Source organism: Pelophylax lessonae (genome assembly GCF_965119305.1).
Source record: "Pelophylax lessonae genome assembly, chromosome: 7".
NCBI classification, from domain to species: domain Eukaryota; kingdom Metazoa; phylum Chordata; class Amphibia; order Anura; family Ranidae; genus Pelophylax; species Pelophylax lessonae.
The window spans coordinates 103,004,399-103,025,116 of NC_138774.1; the positions used below are offsets into that span (position 1 = coordinate 103,004,399).

The 20,718-nt window shown below is 43.2% G+C and overlaps 1 protein-coding gene across 1 annotated transcript in view; it reads left to right on the forward strand.

The window, feature by feature from the left end:
• Positions 1 to 20,718, forward strand: part of LOC309560518 (galectin-4-like) — a gene marked incomplete at its 3' end in the record, with an annotated part of 132,388 nt that overhangs the window by 47,785 nt on the left and 63,885 nt on the right. The window contains exons 2-4 of the mRNA XM_082264150.1: positions 6,382 to 6,470; positions 11,448 to 11,643; positions 12,457 to 12,576. Of these exons, the coding sequence (XP_082120276.1) occupies positions 6,382 to 6,470; positions 11,448 to 11,643; positions 12,457 to 12,576 (405 nt within the window). The remainder of the gene's footprint in view (positions 1 to 6,381; positions 6,471 to 11,447; positions 11,644 to 12,456; positions 12,577 to 20,718) is intronic.

Below are 20,718 nucleotides of genomic sequence, written 5' to 3' on the forward strand. Positions count from 1 at the left end.
CTAATGTGACTATATTTTATTCTGCATTGTATCAGTGTGTTTGGTGTGTTTTTTACATTTGAATTTGAATTTGCCGCCGGTTTTACCCCACTGCGAACGTCAAGTCGCAGGAGACGGGGCTCACAGAGGATCGGGAGGAAGCTCCGCCGCCACACACCGCCGAGATACATCGCTGGATCCCGGTGACAAGGTAAGTAACCCCTCTACCAGGATCCAGTGATCTTCCTAGCGGTACACCGAGTGTGGCTCTGGGTTACCGCTCTTGGCACTGAAATTTAACCCCGAGCCACGCTCGGGAATACTGCTAGGAAGGTTAAAAGACATGTTAGGAAGATACACCACCAATGAATGTTTGGTGAAATCACATTAAGGCCAGGTTCATGTATGTGCGGACGCGTTTCCCAGCATGGGGGTCCGGTGCGTGTCTGTTCACAGGTTCAGGTGCGATCCAGGTCTGAATTTTTGCCTGAATTCGCACCCGGACCTATATTACCAAAAGTATTGGGATGCCTGCCTTTACACACACATTAACTTTAATCGCATCCCAGTCTTAGTCTATAGGGTTCAATAATGAGTTGGCCCAAAACGTTTTAACTGAAGTCCTTTACTTTGTACTTTAATATGATGCTTTCAAATCCTACTCTTCTGTCTTCCTTATTTATAGTACTTACTATGCCATTAAAGAGGAACATAAGCAAAAATGTTTTTTTTTTTTTGTTCTGGATAAGGTGAGAAGGGTTAAACTGTCCATGCACTAAGGAACTTTTGAACAAACTTTCATACAGTTAAGGAAGTGTGTATTCATTGTTCCCTTTTTGCTATTTTCACTCTCTAATCAGCTGTAATCAGCATGTGACTTCTGTTGCTACAGTTGGGTGGTGTACTTCACATTTATATTTCCTGGAAAACCTGTTTGTATTCTCTTTGCAATATTTTTTTATCCTCTCGTATATTGCGTGTATTCAATATTTTACTTTCGTTTTTTTTTTGTATTTTTTTTTACCTTTTTTGTTTTTATATCCTCCTTGGTCCATTGTTGTGCAGTTTTGCTTTCTGTGACCAAACTGATGATTTGACAGTTAGTTGTGAAAAAGAAGCAGAAGCCCTAGTTGGACTGCCCAGTGCTCAACAACCCCCCACTTTTTTTTTTTTTTTTTTAAAGATCAACAGCACATTGTCAGCAGTATGATTGTCAACAAGGATTGTATTGTCTAACTTATAATAAATAATTATTGTATTACTGAACTAAAATTTAAAGCAAAACTAAACCCAAAAGCAAGCATTTTAATATTATGCAGCTTACCAATTCTTATATGTAATGGCTGCATTCGTTTTCTTTTTTAGGCTTTCTTCCTTTTTTTTTATCTGGTGATCCTCGGATTTTCAACAGAACAAACTGTAGCAGCTAGAGGGTTTGGACAAACCACTTGCAACTAATGGGTTTCTTATAATGATCAGCTTTTATTTATTCGTGTAAAACCTTTATCCCCGAGAAAGAAAAAAAAAAACTGTTGCCGTAACTGCTTATAACATTTTAACTGGAGTTTGGCTTCAAATTGTTAGTGTTTAAATCTGCTAGTACATCTAACACTCCCCTCCACCCAGACTGACAATGCTGCTGTCCAAAGGTGCCCCCTGTGCTCATTCACCCAGAGTGGGGGCACTCTAATACAGGGATTTGCTAATACAAATCTTATTTACACTACACTGCCTTTTTTGAGGCAGTGTAGTGTAAATTAGCCCCCCGCCCGCAGACCCCCACAACCACCGCCCAGGGTTGTCGGGAAGTGGCCCTTGTCCTTATCAACAAGGGGACAAGGAGCTTTGGGGTGGAAGGTACAGAGCCCCCCCCCCGCTCCAAAGCACCCACCCCCCCATGTTAAGGGCGTGTGGCCTGGTATGGTACTGGAGGGGGTGGGGCCGCTTGCTCGTCCCCTCCACTTTCCTGACCTGCTGGGCTGCATGTTTGGATAAGGGTCTGGTATGTATTTGGGGGGGGGACCCCACACCTTTTTTTTGTGTGGGGTTCCCCTTAAAATCTATTCCAGACCTGAAGGGTTTTTCCATTGTGGCATGGAGTTCCCCCTCAAGATCTTCAGAGCGCAAGTCGCACCACCAGTCGGATCATCCTGATCCAACTTGGATGCGACTTCTATTCAAATCAATGGGCTTAAAGCCGTATCAAAGATAGCTCATAGGCAACGATTGATTTTGAATAGAGGTAAAAAAAGACTGCTAAAAGCTAACGTGGCTAAATGTGCATTAACACCAATGGAAAAAGCTACTAAAAGCACGTTTTTACAGCTGCTTTATTCTTGCGTATTGGCTCTGCAGCTTGTTTTTTCTAACGCCCTGTGTGCATGAGGCCTAAAAGCAATGATGTTACCATAAAAATACAAAGTAAAGTGGAGTTCCACCAAAAAATGGAAATTCTGCTGATGTGCTTCTTCCCTCCCTCCGGTGCCACATTTAGCACCTTTCAGGGGGGAGGGGGGAACAGGTACTTGTTTTTGACAGGTACCTTTCCCCGCTTCCGGGAGAAAGTGCCGCGGCGCCTTCCCCTGGAAATTCGGCCCCCCTCCTCCGGGCCAATTAGAAAGTGCAGCGTGCTTCGCGCATGAGCAATAGGGAACTAGCTGTGAAGCTGAAAGGCTTTACTGCCAGTTTCCCTTACAATGAATGGCGGCGGCATCACCCGGCAGCAGATCCGTAAATCGGCTGGGGTGCCGACATCGCGGGCTCCCTGGACAGGTAAGTGTCTGTATATTAAAAGTGAGCAGCTACAGTAATTGTAACTGCTGACTTCTATTTATTTTCTCCACCGCTTTAGTAATACAAAAAGAAAAATGATGTTGCAATGTAAATACTGAATGAAAGAAATTTACAGTAAAAGGAACACAGAAAAGAGGTACAGTAAAAAGAACAAAGAATGGTGATACTTTACGCAGACATCTTGGTTGTTGACTCCAATACAAAACGCTTCTAAAAGCACGTTTTTTTACAGCTACTTTTTCCTGGCATCAGAACTGGCTTTGCAGCTCATTTTTTCAAATGCCCTGTGTGCATGAGGCCTTAACCACTTTAAGACCGGAAGGATTTGCCCCCTTAATGACCAGGCCCTATTTTGCGATTCAGCACTGCGTTATTTTAACGGACAATTGCGTGGTCGTGCAACGCTGTACCTAAATAAAATTGACAACCTTTTTTTCCACACAAATACAGCTTTCTTTTGATAGTATTTGATCCCCTGTGCGATTTTTATTTTTTGCGCTATAAACAAATTTTCACATTCTGCTATATGACATTCTCACAAAAAAAATTTAAAAATCAAAATTTTTTAACATTTTAGGCCAATTTGTTTTCTGCTACATATTTTTGGTAAAAAAAATTGCGTATTTTGATTGGTTTTCACAAAAGTTATTGCGTCTACTAACTACGGGAAAGATTTATGTCATTTTTATTAGTTTTTTTTTTTTTTTTACTAGTAATGGCGGCGATCTGCGATTTTTTGCGGGACTGTGACATTGCGGCGGACAGATCAGACCCATAACTGACATTTTTGACACTCTTGGGGGGACCAGTGACATTACTACAGTAATCAGTGCTAAAAATATGCACTGTTACTGTAAAAATGACACTGGCAGGGAAGGGGTTAACTTTATTGGTGATCAGTGGGTTAATTGTATCCCTAGGGGCGTGATTCTAACTGTGGGGGGCGTGGCTTGTGATGTAACCACAGAGACATACGATCCTACATAGCAGGATCGTATAGTCTCTGCAGTTACACCAGGGAGAAAGACAGGCGGCTGTGTTTACATCAGCCATCTGCAGGGAAGGGGCTAACATTATGGGTGATCAAGCGGTTAAATGTGACCCTAGGGGATTGGTTCTAACTGTGGGGGGTGTGGCTTCTGAAATGACCATAGAGACATGTGATCCTATATAGAAGGATCACATTGGCTCTATTATCATCGCAGGGAGAAGAACGATCAGCTGTGTTTACAACAGCCGACCGTCCTTCTCTCTCATCGGGGAGCGATCACGGGTGTCAGGCAGCAATCGAAGCCGCCTGACCCGTGCATCGGCTTCGCCACTGCTGAGTGGGGGCAGGAGCGCGCCGCCTAGCTTCCCACGCGCAACCAACGTAGACCTATGTAGACCTACGTCGGTTTGCGCAGGAAAAAGCCGGCGGGTGGTCGGGAAGTGGTTAAAGAGGTTTTTTAGCCACTGAGTCTTTTGGTACAATCTCGCCTGTTATATTAAATGATGCGTCCCAGTGTATGTGTTTTAAAAAAAATAAGCCGCTGTATGCTTTATTTTAGCGCTCACGTGACTGGCCGCCTCTCTCCTCTCTTGATCTGACAGCTACAGCGGGCAGGCTGAGAATCCCCCACTGACGTCAGCCAGGAGGAGGAGAGGAGGAGAGAGGCGGCCGGCCACAAGAGCGCCAAGTGGCACTATAAAATAGTTTATTTAAAAAAAAAAAAAACACACATACTGGGGCACATCATTTAATATAAGGACGAGATTGTACCAAGAAGACTATTTTAGCAGCAGCAGGGGAGGGCTGGGAAGCGGATGGGAGCTGAGGAGCGGATGGGAGCTGACAGGAAGGGAGGGAGAGAGGGGGGGGAGAGGAGGGCTGCAGATGACGGAGGCACGTAAACTGACCACGGTGTCAGGGCTCAGCAGCCATGATAAACAGTGGTCAGTTTACAGGGGGAGGGCAGAACCAGGCAGGATCAGCCAGGTATTTTAGCTGATAGAAGGGGATAAATTACACAGCACAGGCACTGTGCTGTATAACATGCTTTAAAGAAACAGGATCTTTTTTTTTGTGTTACAAACACTTTAAATGGGGGGTTTTTATGGTGAGGAGGCAGATGGTAAATTGCCTGCTCAGAGAACAGTGGAGAATATAAAAGTTCATAGATACTGATGTCTTATCAAATATGATGTCCTTGGAAGTAAAAATAATTGTAGGCCTCAATATTTCCACATCACAGTGTTGTACTATACAGTACAGGGCATTATAAGAGATTCAAACCGAGTCAAATTCAGGTACATACACTAGTTTGATTAAAAATGAATATATTATTTTATTGACTACCTGACTGTATTATTTGAGATTGATTTTTTTTCATATCTGCCTGGTTTCATGTTACCTGGGCTATTCCAAACACAATATTAGCAGAATGAGATAAGAAGGGAGCTGGGTAACTCCTAGAACCAGCCTGCTGCTTGCATTAGATCTGAGGGCTCTTGAGAGGGGTACTGAGGCAGGGTGCTGTGATGTTTTCAGGAAGCCATAACAGCCCTCTGCTGGCCTCTCCCACCAGCCGTGATCTGCCTTCATACCATAGAGAAGCACGGAGACCCGGTGATGACATGTATACCATACCATATGCATTGAAGCGGAAAGGTTTTTTTTAATGTATTTATTAGGATGCATATGCAGGAATGAGAGGATGAAAGGAAGGCAAACTATAAGCAGTTTAGTGGAGGTAGGACATCAAAAATCTTAACCAGCCAAAAACTGAAATTTTGTTCTGTTGGAACTCTTTTTAAGATCTGTACAGTGCCGTGACAAGGTCATCTAGAGCTCAGGGCACACATGCCAAATTGTGCCCCCTTTCCCAAGATGTATGAGCATTATGTGCCAGCAAAAAATCAGCACTAATCTGTATGCTTACCTCCTGAGCAAAAATGTCCCCTTCTCCCAATACAGATCCGCCCCCTGCTGAAATCCTCCTCCCAGCACTAATCTTTGCAACCCCCCCAGCTCAAATTCTCTCATTCCTCATATGCCCCCAGCACAAATCCACCTCTCTGAAAAAAATTTCCCCCTCCAATACAAATCCTCTACCCCTCAAATTTACCCTCAGAGCACAAATCCTTTCCCCTACTACAAATCCCCCCTCTCAGCACAAACTCTCCCCAATCTCCAATCCTAGCACAAATCTGCCTCAAATTTCCCCTCCTAGCACAAATATAGCTATCATCCCTGCTAGCACAAATCCCCCCACCAAAATAATTTTCCTTTCTAGCACAAATACCCCCCCCCCCCCCATCATATTACCTTTTCTAGCACAATCCCCTCAAAATCCCCCCTCCTAGAACAAATCTTCTTCCCCACCCCCCCTCCCAACACAAATTCTCTCAAATCACCACTCCTAGCACACCACCCCACAAATTCTTATCCCCTGCCACCCACAAATTCCCCCTTCCAACACAAATTGCCCCCCCAATCTCCTTATGGTGCCTCCCCACCTCACATGATACCACAGGGCCCAGGGCAATGGACCCTCCTGCCCACCCCTTATCCCAGCCCTGGATGTGTAAACATATTTTATTTGTTTTGACACCTCTCCTTTTTTGCAGGCTGTTCCCTTCCAAAGTGCCATACTTGGGGGGATCTCAGATGGAAAGAGAGTGACTCTCCAAGGACAAGTCCACAGTTATGCTAAGAGGTAAACCAACCTAAAAATGAAAAATTATTAATATTCCCCAATGCCAGTAATGGGAAATGTGAATGATGCAGTTAAAAAATAAACCATGAATAAAGACAATTAATACAAACCAAAATGGGGGGGGGGGGGGGCTTTATGAGCAGGTAGCCCTTATAGCTAGACAAATGGAACTGATGACCTAGGGGTGCTGCTGTCAAAACGGAGGTGGGACTCCCAACTGTAAAACTAAGAGAGGGGAAGAGAAAGAGAGACGGCGCAACCGCTCTGGTGTAGTAAGTCCCAAGAAGGTTTATTTAGAAAGAAAAGTTAAAAATGAGAGTGTAAGCCTGTGATGGAGGCACAGTCCTAAAAGGGTGCAGCTGGATGGATGGATGAATGATGAGCTGCTACAGGCACAAAGTCTTGATCTCTGTGTAAATGGCTGTCAGCTGAGGAAGAGGAAGGTCCCTTGAAACGCGCCCTGTGATCCTCGACTCTAGGCGGACATTACTGTCTATCGGCCATTGACACCAGGATTGAGGAAGCTGCGGCACTACACATGCTTACTGGGCTGTCAGAGCCATTTCCCTATTAACAGCCAGTGACACAGAAATCTGGACCTTGTGCCTGTAGCAGCTCATCCAGCTGCACCCTTTTAGGACTGTGCCTCCACCACAGGCTTAGGGCCCTTTCACACGGGCTCTCCGTATGTCCGCAAATCATCCTATTTTTTTGCAGATTATTCACAGACATAATGTAAGTCTATGGCACTGCGGATGTCAGCGGAATACCATCCGCTGACATCCGATTTTCTTCCTTTCAGTTCTGTTCCGTTTTTTGGAACGGAACAGAACCCTATTTTTTCATCCGTTCAAAAAACGGAAAGGAAGGAAAATCGGATGTCAGCGGTGTCATCCGCTGACATCCGCAATGCCATAGACTTACATTATGTCCGCATATCATCCGCAAACGGATAGGATGATATGCGGACACACGGAGCGGATGACACAAGTGTCATCCGCTCCGTAAAAAAAAAAAAAAAAAAGTCCCGCAGCGGAGAATAAATCCGGAGCGGCCGTGTGAAAGAAGCTTTACACTCTCCCGTGGACTCCCATATATACATGTGTGTTTTTTATACTTTGTGAGTTATCATTTTTAACTTTTCTTTGTAAATAAACCTTGTTGAAACTTACTACGCCACAGTAGTTGTGCTGTTTCCCTCCCTTTCCCTCTCTATGCTAAGAGGTACAGTATCTGACAAAAGTGAGTACACCCCTCACATTTTTGTAAATATTTTATTATATCTTTTAATGTGACAACATTGAGGAATAGAAATGTTGCTACAATGTAAAGTAGTGAGTGTACAGTTTGTATAAGGGTCCTTTCACACGACCGCTGTCAGTTTTTTAGGCGGATCTGATCAGATCCTCCATGCATCCCTATGGGGCAGCGGATGTCAGCGGAGACATGTCCGCTGACACCCGCTGCCTTCCACATCCAATCCTGTCCGTGAAATCCGGATGGATGGAAACCCTATTTTCCATCCATCCAGGGGATCCGATGAGAGCGGACAGGCGGTCCGCTCTCATCCGATTCCCCCATAGAGATGCATGGGGCTCTGACACCTCCCTCTCCGCTCTGGAGCTGTCACTTTCCTGCTCAGCGGGGATCTGTGTTTACGATCCCCTGCTGAGCAGTACGGATCCATCTACGGAGGCGGACCGTGTGAAAGGACCCTAACAGTGTAAATTTGTTGTCCCCTCAAAATAACTCAATACACAGCCATTAATGTCTAAACCACTAGCAACAAAAGTGAGTACACCCCGACGTGGAAATGTCCAAATTGGGCCTAATTAGCTATTTTCTCTCCCCGTGTCATGTGACTCGTTAGTGTTAAAAGGTCTCAGGTGTAAATGGGGAGCAGGTGTGTTAAATTTGGTGTTATTGCTCTCACTCTTACATACTGGTCACTGGAAGTTCAACATGGCACCTCAAACAGTTTGCTGAAGACAAGCAGAATAAGGACATGGATTACTGGAACCATGTCCTGTGGTCTGATGAGACCAAGATAAACCTATTTTGTTCAGATGGTGTCAAGCCTGTGTGGCGGCAACCAGGTAAGTAGTATAAATACAAGTGTAGTATAAATACAAGTGTGTCTTGCCTACAGTCAAGCATGATGATGGAAGTTTTATGGTCTGGGGCTGCATAAATGCTGCCGGCACTGGGGAGCTACAGTTCATTGATGGAACCATGAATGCCAACATGTACTGTGACATACTGAAGCAGAGCATGATCCCCTCTCTTCTGAGACTGGGCCGCACAGCAGTATTCCAACATGATAACAACCACAAACACACTTTCAAGACAACCACTGTCTTGCTAAAGAAGCTGAGGGTAAAGTTGATGGACTGGCCAAGCATGTCTCCAGACCTAAACCCTATTGAGCATCTGTGGGGCATCCTCAAATGGAAGGTGGAGGAGCACAAGGTCTCTAACATCCACCAGCTTTGTGATGTCTTCATAGAGGAGTGGAAGAGGACTCCAGTGGCAACCTGTGAAGCTCTGGTGAACTCCATGCTCAAGAGGGTTACGGCAGTGCAGAAAAGTAATGGTGGCCACACAAATGATTGACAGTTTAGGCCCAATTTGGACATTATAACTTAGGGGTGTACTCACTTTTGTTGCCAGCGGTTTAGACAATAATGGCTGTGTGTTGAGTTATTTTGAGGGTACAGCAAATTTACACTGTTATACAAGCTGTACTCTCAATACTTTACATTGTAGCAAAGTGTCATTTCTTCAGTGTTGTAACATGAAAAGATATAATAAAATATTCACAGAAATGCAAGGGGTGTACTCACATTTGTGAGAAACTGTATGTTACTAAGAAAAAGCAGAATTAGTATTAAAGTAAACTAAAGGCACATATAGGTTGCCTTTGCTAACCTCTTCTAAAAAATGCAAAGTTCCTGGCTTTCAAGTTGATCTAGTGGCTTACATGCTTTCTTTTGACACTGAACCTAAACAAGTTTGGAAATCAAAGTCGAGAACCTTAGTGTCTTATAATAGTCATCTCAAATCCCAGACCCCAATCCAATAGAAAATCTGTGGCAAGACTTGGAAATTATTCACCATCAGCTCCTGTTCAGCCTCACAGGGGTAGAATGATTGTGCTAGGAATGAACAAAAATGTCAGCCACAGATGTGCAAAGCTGATGTGCAATTTCCAATAAACAAGCAGCTGCAATTAAAGCCAAATGTGGTTCTATCGAGTACTGGGAGTGTGGGGTTATTTTTTTAATGAAGCCATAGGGAGGATTTACTAAAACTGGTGCACACAGAATCTGGTGCAGCTCTGCATAGTAAATCAGCTTTTAGGTTTTATTGTCAAAGCTTAATTGAACAAACTGAAGGTAGAAGGTATTTTACTATGCACAGCTGAACCAGATTGTATATGCTCCAGTCTTAGTAAATCTCCACACATGCTTTTATGTTTGCTTTTTAGATTAACTATTTTTTTGTGTCACACTTAAAATAATTTTCACCTTCAGGAATGCTAAACTGCATAGTAAATGTTCCAGTAAATTCTATTTTAATTTCAGTTTGTGTCATAAAATGTGGTCCAGGTAGTTTACAACTTATGCAAAGCACTGTATGCATTTCATCCGATCTGTCATTATTATTATTATACAGGATTTATATAGTGCCAACAGTTTGCGCAGTGCTTTACAACATTAGGGCAGACAGTACAGTTACAAAACAATTCAATACAGGAGGAATCAGAAGGCCCTACTCGTTAGAGCTTACAATCTAAAAGGGAGGGTCAAGTGATACAAAAGGTAATAACTGTAGGGATGATCTAATGAGAAAATAAAAGTACAGTTGTTGGGTGGGGGCAGGATAGGATTTCCTGAAGAGAAAAGTTTTCAGGGATCGCCTAAAAGTGGATAGAGTTTGAGATAGTCAGACAGATTGGGGTAGGGAACTCCAAAGAATGGGAGAGGCTTGGGAAAAGTCCTGGAGTATGGGAAGAAGTGACGAGGCAGCTAGAGAGCAGGAGGTCTTGGGAGGAATGAAGATGATGATTTGGTTGCTATTTAGAGGCTAGGTTAGTTATGTAGCTGGGGGCTAAGTTGTGGATGGCTTTGTAAGTTATTGTTAGTATTTTCAATTTAATTTGTTGGGTGAGTGGCAGCCAATAGAGGGATTGGCAGAGAGGGGTAGCAGACGCAGAGTTGTAAGGTGGATTAGCCTGGCAGCATCATTCATGATGGACTGAAGGGGGGATAACCTATTTAAAGGTAAGCCAATGAGGAGGGAGTTGCAGTAGTCGAGGCGAGAGATAACCAGGAGCCTTGTGGTTTCATTGATTGGGAAGGGGCGTATTTTAGAGATGTTGCAAAGGTTGAGGCGGCAAGCTTTGGAAAGTGATTGGATGTGGGGCTGAAAGGAGAGTTCAGAGTCCAGGAGAACACCTAGCACACAGGTATGGGTGGATGGTTGTGCCATTGCTCTTGACAAAGAAGTCAGGGGAAGAGGCACATTGGGGAGGAAATATTACAGTATCACAACAAGCTTATTGCTTCTAACCAAGTATTTTATTTATTTCAGTTACTTATATATACATAATTATAAGTATATATATAAGTATTTTATTTATTTCAGTTACTTATATAGCACCATAACTTTATGCAGTGCTTTACATATACATCAGCCACTGCCCTCAAGGAGCTTACAATCTAAGGTCCCTAACTCATACTAGGGCCAATTTAGACAGGATCAAATTAACCTAGCAGCATGTCTTTGGAGTGTGGGAGGAAACCGGAGTACCTGGAAGAAAGCCACACAGGCACAGTGAGAACATGCAAACTCCAGGCAGGTAGTGTCATGGTTGGGATTTGAACCATCAATCCCTTTGCTGCTACGTGAAAGTGCTAACCACTACACCACTGTGCTGCATAGGGAAACTAGTAACCCCGTCTCCATTTTTTACAGATTTGAAATAAACTTTGTCTGCTTCAACAATGACATCGCATTTCACTTCAACCCACGGTTTGATGAGGGCAGCGTCATTGTATGTAACACTATGCAGAACAAGAGCTGGGGTTCTGAGGAGAGGAAGCAACATATGCCCTTCCAAAGGAATACGTACTTTGATGTAGCCATTGCTGTGGTAGGACATGCATTTCAGGTGGGTGTACCAAAGTTAAAGGCATTGTGGTTTTTCATTATTTTAACAAAGTTATCAGTGTAGTTATATTCCCAGTGCTGTTTGTTTGCCTTACCATGTAATTACGGGTTCACATTTTGTGGCTGCAGCTTGCAGTGTCATGGCTAAAAACACTCATCTACAGATATGCCTGTAAATGCTTAATTGTGCATGGACAATTAGGTTAGCATAGAGTTGCATATACTGGCTTAAAGCGGTTGTATACTCACCTAAAAACCAAAAAAAACCCAAAAAAACCCTGCAGGAGAAAGGCATAATGAGCTAGTATGCATCGCATACTAGCTCATTATGAAATACCTTAAAACAAAGCCCCGACGCGGTCACCCGATCAACGCTGAGGGAGCCGTCATGTTCCCTCGGCGTCTCTTTCTGGTTCGGCGGCTCTGGCCTTGCAGGTTTAGGAGATATTAATTATACCTACAGGTAAACCTTATTATAGGCTTACCTGTAGGTAAAAGGTAAAAAGTGGAGTATACTACCACTTTAAGAAATAAAATGACAAAAGGGGCAGTATTTTTTATGCTCCATGTGCTTAAGGCCTTAAAGTGTATTTAAACCCAAGTCTTTTCTGGATACAATGGTGAGTAGGTAAAAAACCTGTCAGGTTGTTATTGCTGACTATGTCCCTATTAGGAAGACGTGTCCCCTCTCTGATTGTCCAGGTGACCACTGTCCCCAGAATAAAGAGTGACGGGAGATCCAAAAGTTTGAATTTCATTTTTTTCTAAATTACAACTCATTTAAGCTGCTTTTGTATTTTGTTTTACTGTTCAGGTCACAGTGAATGGGCAGTTCCTGTTAGAATATCGCCACCGCGTGTCATATCAAGGCATCCAGTCCCTTAGCGTTAAGGGAGATGTCAGCCTCAGCTGTGTCACCTTTCACCCATCACCTGTAAGTACTACTACTGCATCAGTGTTATGAAACCTGTACCGAGAGAAGTATGGGGCTACCGTTACTAAGCTCCCTTTGAAAATGCTAGTCCTGGCTGTCTCTGGTGTATTATGTTCTGAGTCACTGATCCAGAAGAAGCCAGTATATATAAAAGTTGGAACTTTCAATCAGATTACTTGTCCCTGCTCAATGACTCATGAAGTATTGAAGGTATTGGAAAAGCAGAATGGCCTAACACCTAGCATTTGCAGAAGGTGGGGTCAGCAAAGATAGTGTCAATGTTTTCCCAGTACAACTTCACTTTTATTGATTTGTGATATAAAAACATGGCTGGCCCACAATTTCCTTCAGTTAAACTGTGACAAGACTGAAGTCAGAACACTGAACTGAACTGAACACCAAATTTAACACACCTGCTCCCCATTCACACCTGAGACCTTATAACACTAAAGAGTAACATAACACTGGGGAGGGAAAATGGCTAATTGGGCCCAATTTGGACATTTTGACTTAGGGGTGTACTCACTTTTGTTGCCAGCAGTTTTAGACATTAATGGCTGTGTGTTGAGTTATTTTGAGGGGACAGCAAATTTACACTGCTATACAATCTGTACACTCACTACTTTATATTGCAGCAACGTGTAATTTCTTCAGTTTTGTCACATGAAAAGATATAATAAAATATTTACAAAAATGTGAGGGTTGTACTTACTTTTGTGAGATACTGTATATAAAGTTGGAACTTTCAATCAGATTACTTGTCCCTGTTCAATGACTCATGAAGTATTGAAGCTAATGGAAAAGCAGAACTGCCTAACACCTAGCATTTTTAGAAGGTGAGGTCAGCAAAGATAGTGTCAACATTTTCCCAAGTACAACTTCACTTTTATTGACCTGTGATATAAAAACATGGATGGCCCACAATTTCCTTCAGTTAAACTGTGACAAGACTGAAGTCATGCTTATTGCTACCCCTATCAATTATGTAAGGCCAGTCTAGCTTATCTATAGATGGCACTGTACTTAACCACTTTACCACCGGAGGATTTTGCTGTCTTACGTCTGGGCCACTTTTTGCGATTCGGCACTGTGCGAATTTAACTGACAATTGCGCGGTCATGCAACGCCGTACCCAAACGAAATTTACGTCCTTTTTTTTCCACAAATAGAGCTTTCTTTTGGTGGTATTTGATCACCTGTGCGATTTTTATTTTTTGCGCTATAAACAATTTTGAAAAAATAACAATATTTTTCACATTTTTTTTATATGAAATTCCCCCCCAAAAAAATGTAAAAATATAAATTTTTTATCATTTTAGGCCAATTTGTTTTCTGCTACATATTTTTGGTAAAAAAAATCGCAATAATCGTATTTTGATTGGTTTGCGCAAAAGTTATTGCGTTTACTAACTAAGGGAAAGATTTCTGTTGTTTTTGGTGTTTTTTTTTTTAACGAGTAATGGTGGCGATCTGCGATTTTTTTTGCGGGACTGCGACATTGCGGTGGACAGATCGGACCCTTGACTGACATTTTTTTACACTTTTGAGGGTACCAGTGACATTACTACAGTAATCAGTGCTATAAATATGCAACTGTTACTGTAAAAATGACACTGGCAGGGAAGGGGTTAATTTTTATTGGTGATCAAGGGGTTAATGTATGCCTGGTGCTTACTAACATGTGTGGGGGGAGGGGACTATGTGACACAGGGACAGATCGCAGGTTCAGCTATGCTGAACCCTGCAATCTGACCCTGCCTGTCACTTAGGAGATCTGCACGCTTTGTTTACACAAGCGGGCGGATCTCCACACTCGATTCCCCGACGATCGGGGAAGAGCGGCAGTGATCACCGCCGCTCCTCCCCTGGCCCGACTCCCGCTGTGACTGAATACAGCGGGAGCGAGCCTCCGGCAGGGCGCGCACCCACCCGAGAGAGGGGAATGTCTGGCGACGTAGGTCTACGTCGCCAGACGTTATCGAGCCACTTTTCCGCAGTAGAGCTCCAGTGAGCAGCGGTAAAGTGGTTAAGCTTAAGTCTAAATTTAAAAATCTAGGGGTGATATTTGATGCTAATTTAACCTTTGATTCACATTTACAAAATGTTGTCAGAACATCTTTTTTCCACTTAAGAAACATTGCTGGGCTGCGTCCTATGCTATCATACCTGGTGTACCTAAATCCACTATTATTCAACTTCAAAATGTTCAAAATTCTGCAGCTAGAATCCCGACTAGGTCTGGTACAAGTGATCATATCACCCCTATCCTGGAGTCCTTGCACTGGCTACCTGTTAGTTTTGCATAGACTTTAAAATCCTCTTGCTCCCCTTTAAGGCTCTTCATGGCTTGGCACCCCAATGGCCTACTTCACACCAGTGCAGTGTGTTCCAGTACAGTCAATAAAGAAGAACATTTTGCATTTTTTCTGTATGGAACGCATCAGTAACATAGCAAAACGCATTGAAAAAGCACCTAAACGCTTAAAAAATGGACATGCAGAAAGACCACCTCAACTCAGAAATTGTGAAGGACTTGAACTTGGCTTCTGACTTTTGGCAGAGGCTTTAATAGCCCTAGTTCAAGGGCTGGTTCATTCAGTCACACTAACTTTGTGGTTGCGCCACTGGAGGGTGGATGAAGCTTCCACACAAGCCCTTTGTAACATTCTCCATGGAGCCTAGTGGAATTCAGATGCTCTGACTTTTATTAAATGGAAGGCAGATTTTTCTAGCATTGCAAGCCTTTCAGGATCTTCCTCCAAGGGGCCCTGAGTGAAGTTGATGATTGACAACAAGACAGCAGTAGCCTACAATGCTCACCTAGGGGGCACCAAGAGTCTTTTTCTGTTACATTTCGCAACATAAACTTTTCGTTGGGCGGAGAGTCGTTTACAGGCAGTTAATGGCAGTCTACTTACTGGAAAAGCAGGATCCACTAACAGATCAGAAAGGCAAATTATTTTCCAACAATAAGTACCTCAACTAGTATTGGCTCTATGGGGCATTCCAGCGGTAGTTCTCATAGAGACTCTACTGAACATGCAGCTTCTGGTATTTGCAACAAGGTACAAAGGTGAAGTGATAGAAGATGGATTCACAATGCCATGGGATTTTTTATGTTGGTATTTTTCTTCCTCCAGTGTCCTTAATTATGAAGATTCTTGTGAAAATTTGGACAGAAGACGTTTATGCCATACAGGTGCTTTCCACCTGCTGAGGAGGCCTTGGTTTTCATTGCTTCCCCTGATGTCATCAGCACCACCAATCCCGTTTCCAGTCAAAAAAGATCTTTTATGTCAATGACAGCACCCCAATCCAATTAGACTCTTTTAATAGCCTGACTACTGAATTGGCTGGACTAGAGGTGCAGGGATTCTCATCCAAGGTGGTTCAGACCTTTGGAGAAGACCATGAACACTACATATGAGAGGATATGAAGGATATGAAGAAAGTTTGTTCGGTTTGCTCAGCAAAGTTTTCTCTCCTGTTTCCCCAGCTCTAGCCAATATCCTGGAAATTCTTGTTCCCTTCATGGGACTTAAGCTTGGTTCAGAAAGCACAAGTACAGACATCTCTTGTTTCAATAGCTTAATTTCCATTGCGGTTCCTAGTGGGAAAACAAGTTCCTCTGACAAGGGTTGCTTCAGAAAGAAGGATGATGGAGATTGCAGCACTTTCCTGCAAAGATCCCTTTTTGTGTCTTTTTACCAGAAATAGTGATACTACGTCCATCTTCAAAGCTCAATTCTAAGGTGGTATCCAGATTCTAGAAAAACTGGGGGCAATCCCTCCGAGCTTTTGTATGAAAGTCACTGAGTACACAGCAGGAAGACTTCAGTTCCTTACACATGGACAAGTTGCTAACCGTGTACATGCAAAGGTCAAAAGACGTGAAGACAGTGGACAATCTTTTAATTTTGCCATCAGGTTCTCGAGTCATCTTCTATTGGTTTACCAGGGCAATTATATTGTCATGCAGGAAGTAGGCCTTTCTGCTCAAAAACAGGTGCAAGCTCCTTCAACTTGAGGGTTGGCAGCCTTAGGGACAGTTATGCCAGGATTTCAGTGAAAGATCTGTGAGACAGCTAGCCCTTCATTCGACCTTACAAGCTAGGCGGGCAGTCAGCAAGTTCTGCAAAGTTTGGGATAAGACATATAAATAATTTTTGTCTTTGGCAACTTTTATTTGAAGGTCAATGATTCTTTTCATGTGTTCTCTCCGGCCTATTTATTAAGCTAGTTATATCCCATTGTGTGCTGACGTGAGGTAGGGACAGGAAACAGGAAATTGTTATCAAATACTATAATTTTCCTTTCCTGGCCTATCCTTACGTCAGCACAGGACCCCCTCCCTAGTGGCCTGTCGCAGGCTAGGTTATCAAACACTTCAGTGGGGGAGGGGCTGTCTTTTATTTAGCTAGGAAGAGGTGGTCCTGTGGGTTCCAGAGGAGGCGTTAATCCATTGTGTGCTGACATGAGGATAGGCCAGAAAAGGAAAATTACGATAAGAATTTGATAACAATTTTCCGTTTTATACAGATTAATGTAAAATACCAAAGACACCTGTATATCAATTCATACCACTGACATAGCTATGCACTGGAATAGGAAAAAATGATTTAATCTCAAAATATCATATATTTGTCTGAATCTTCAGTTAGAGTTCAGCCACATACCTTAAATTCTGACAAACTTAACAGGAAAACCACATTTCAAATATTTTCACACAGAGATGGATGTTGGCCAAGATACAGTATGTTCCTCTAAATAGCTTGCTAAATCATGAAGGTGTAAAGATCTTGCATTCGTTCCAGAACCAACTCATAGTTCATCATCAGCACGTGTCTTTCATGGGAATGTACTGTAAAAACACACCATATTAAACTAAGAGAAATCCATTTGAAAGTAGCATTCCAAATTTGAATGTTTATATCCATCTTTGAGTATGTTTTCAGTGACAAATACAGCATTATGTAGCATAATCACAACAGGGACTGATCTACGGCATTGTGAAGCGGAGTGAAGTGAAAATGCATTTCCTTCAATTATCTAGGCATGTGCAGGGTAATATAAAAACATGGTAATTTCTACACATGATTAAACTCTTGAATGTTTTTTCACCATTGGCAGAGGCATAGAATTTTTTTTCGCTGCTAACTAAATTTTAACTGTTATTGGGTCGACTGCCGTGCTGCCCCTGCAGACTGTTGGCTCAATCAGTCACCATCAACAATCACTGCCCTATCCTTCCAAGTACGTGGACAGTTCTTTGCTAATCCCTCGCTAAAACCAATATGTTGAGCTGCTAGATGCTGCAGCCAGCACTGGTCAGTTCTGAGGTCTGCATTTATATATAGTGTAAGTGTTGCAGAAGGCAAGCCAGGCAAGTTCAGCTTTAAAATAGAAGTATATAGTAGTGTATACTTGTAGGAAAAATGGGATTTTTGACTTACCGTAAAATCCATTTCTCTGATATTCATTGATGGACACAGCTCCTGATATTGTTAACTATCGGGTTATACTGCCCCCTACAGGAGTAGCACACTAGGCAGAAAAAAAGTCTGGCTACGCCTATGGGCAGTCCCAGGGGATTTACTCCCTCTTTCTGCTATAGGTACTCAGTTTTGTTAGAAACAGTGTCAGAAGAATACAACTCCACAGAGGGGTGGGTGCTGTGTCCGTCAATGAACATCAGAGAAATGGATTTTATGGTAAGTCAAAAATTCCATTTTCTCTTTCATTCATTGTCGGAGACAGCTCCTGATATTCCTAACCATTGGGATGTCCTAAAGCAGTGTTAAACATGAGGTGTGGGAACAGCAAAAAAATTCCCACGGCTAAACAGTAGCCAACCAGGCAACAGGAGCTCAACCAAAACAACAGGAGCCCACCTGAAAAAAACAATACACCCTCAAAGAGGATCAGGTCCTGTCAACAGCAGCCTGGGAAACCTTGCAGCCAAAAGAAGCATCCGCAGATGCCAACACATCCACTTTATAAAACTTTGCGAAAGTGTGCATCGACAACCAGGTGGCCACCTTGCAAACCTGCGTCACTGCCGCCTGATGACGGCAGTACAGGGAAAGGAGGAACCTGACCCTTGATGGAATAGGCTTAAATCACTGTCTGTCTAATCCATCTAGAAATGGTCACAGAGGAAGCATACAACCCTTAACGAGGCACATCCCCGAGCACAAATAGTGAGTCTGAATTCCTGAAAGACTCCATAGCTGCCAGGTACACCCTAATTGCCCTAATCACCAGATAAGGTGAACGATTGGATAACGCTGCCAGTTCCGAAACCCTGCACGCAGAGGTGATAGCCACCAAAAACGCCACCTTCTGGGACAGCGTAAGCAGGGGAATCTCCTGAAGATTCTCAAAGGGAGGCTTCTGGAGGGCCAAAAGCACCAAATCGAGTTCCCAAGGTGGCAACAGAGACTGCACTGGAGGAACCAAATGTCGGACACCCTGAAGAAAGGTACGCACCAGGTAGTGCGTGGCCAAAGGTCGTTGGAAGAAGACTGCCTAAGCCGACTCCTAGCCCTTGATGGTACTCAAGGCCAATTTCTGTTCAACCCCCCCCCCCCCCAATTGAAAGAAGGTCAAGATTTGAGCCACTGAGAAGGAGCGAGGATGAGACCTAAGAGACTCACACCACGCAATGTATGTCTTCCACGTACGATGGTAGATCTTCCTAGAAGCATATTTCCTAGCTTTTAACAGTGTAGGAATCACAGACTCAGATAAACCTCTATCCTTCAGCACCTAGCACCTTTTACAGCCAAGCCGTCATAGCCAGCGACTGTAAAGCAGTGTAACGGAACCGTGACTCCACAATGTACCTGTGTGCTTTCGTCAGAATACCGCTTCCTTCAGTTTTGAGCATAGATATCAGATATTCTAGCTGCCCCCATACAAAACTAGCCGAAAATAGCTTGTATAAGATCTGGAACATTTATTGAATAAACTCACACCGAATATATACCCCACCATGTCAGGTGCCTGATTACATTATCATATGCATTTTTGAAATATGAAATTGTGTACAGAAATATAATTAACACATCTAAGGAACAACCAACGCAAACAGTATTCTACTTTCTCACTAGCAACTGATAGATGACAGTGATTTGATTAACTTGAGCTAATTAACTAGCAGACTTGCCATCATCGAGCTCCTAAAGTTCAATACAGTAAACCCCCCTCCATTGCGGGGGTTACGTTCCGGACCCAGCCGCGAAAAGTGAAATTCCGCGAAATAGAAAAACCCTATTAAAATGCATTGTAGGCATGTTTTTTTTACTGTCACTGTACCTGTAGAAGCATTTTAAGGTCTTTAAACACACTTTTAAAACAATAGAAACTCATTTAAACACATAAAAGATATTTAGAGACAGAGCAAGAGCTATGAAAAACACAAAAATCTTTCATTTTTAATTATTTATATAGTAAAATAACATTACAAAAAAAACCGCGAATTACCGGGACCGCAAAAACTGAACCGCGATGTAGCGGGGCATTACTGTACACATTATTATATGTGTAAACACATCCCCACAGTTGACAATAGGTGAGTTAATCAGCACAATCAACAATGTGTGGAAAACAGGTGGTTTAGCTGATGACATTAGCATCTGCCATGAGTCTGACTGTGCAGAGCAGTCCCCTATTGGCAATAGGCAGCTACCTTTAACATGGATCCTAAGCCTAGAGTCCCAGAGTCTTGGGAAGATGTGGATTTGAATCCAAAGTGACATTACTCCAAGGATTCCCCCAGCATACACCCCACAAAGAGCAGTGTTCCCTCACAAGCCAGGGCCCATAGCCAGAAGGCAAGAGGCTTGCCTGTAGTCCCCTCCAAAAGCCCCTTTTATGAGTGAGTTTGTCACAAGCAGGATAGAAGTTCGGTCCATGGGACAGCAGATCCTCCCTGAGAGGAAGCTTCCAAGGAACGTCGGAAACCAGCCGCACCAGATCTGTCTACCAAGCCCGGCGAGGCAAGTCCAGAGCCACTAAGATGACCTGAATCCCTTCTGCCTCGATCCTGCGTAGAAGTCTTGGCAGAAGCTTGAGAGAAGGGAAGGCATAAATTAGACTATACTAACCCCACTGGGCCACCAGCGCTTCTGTGGCGTCCAC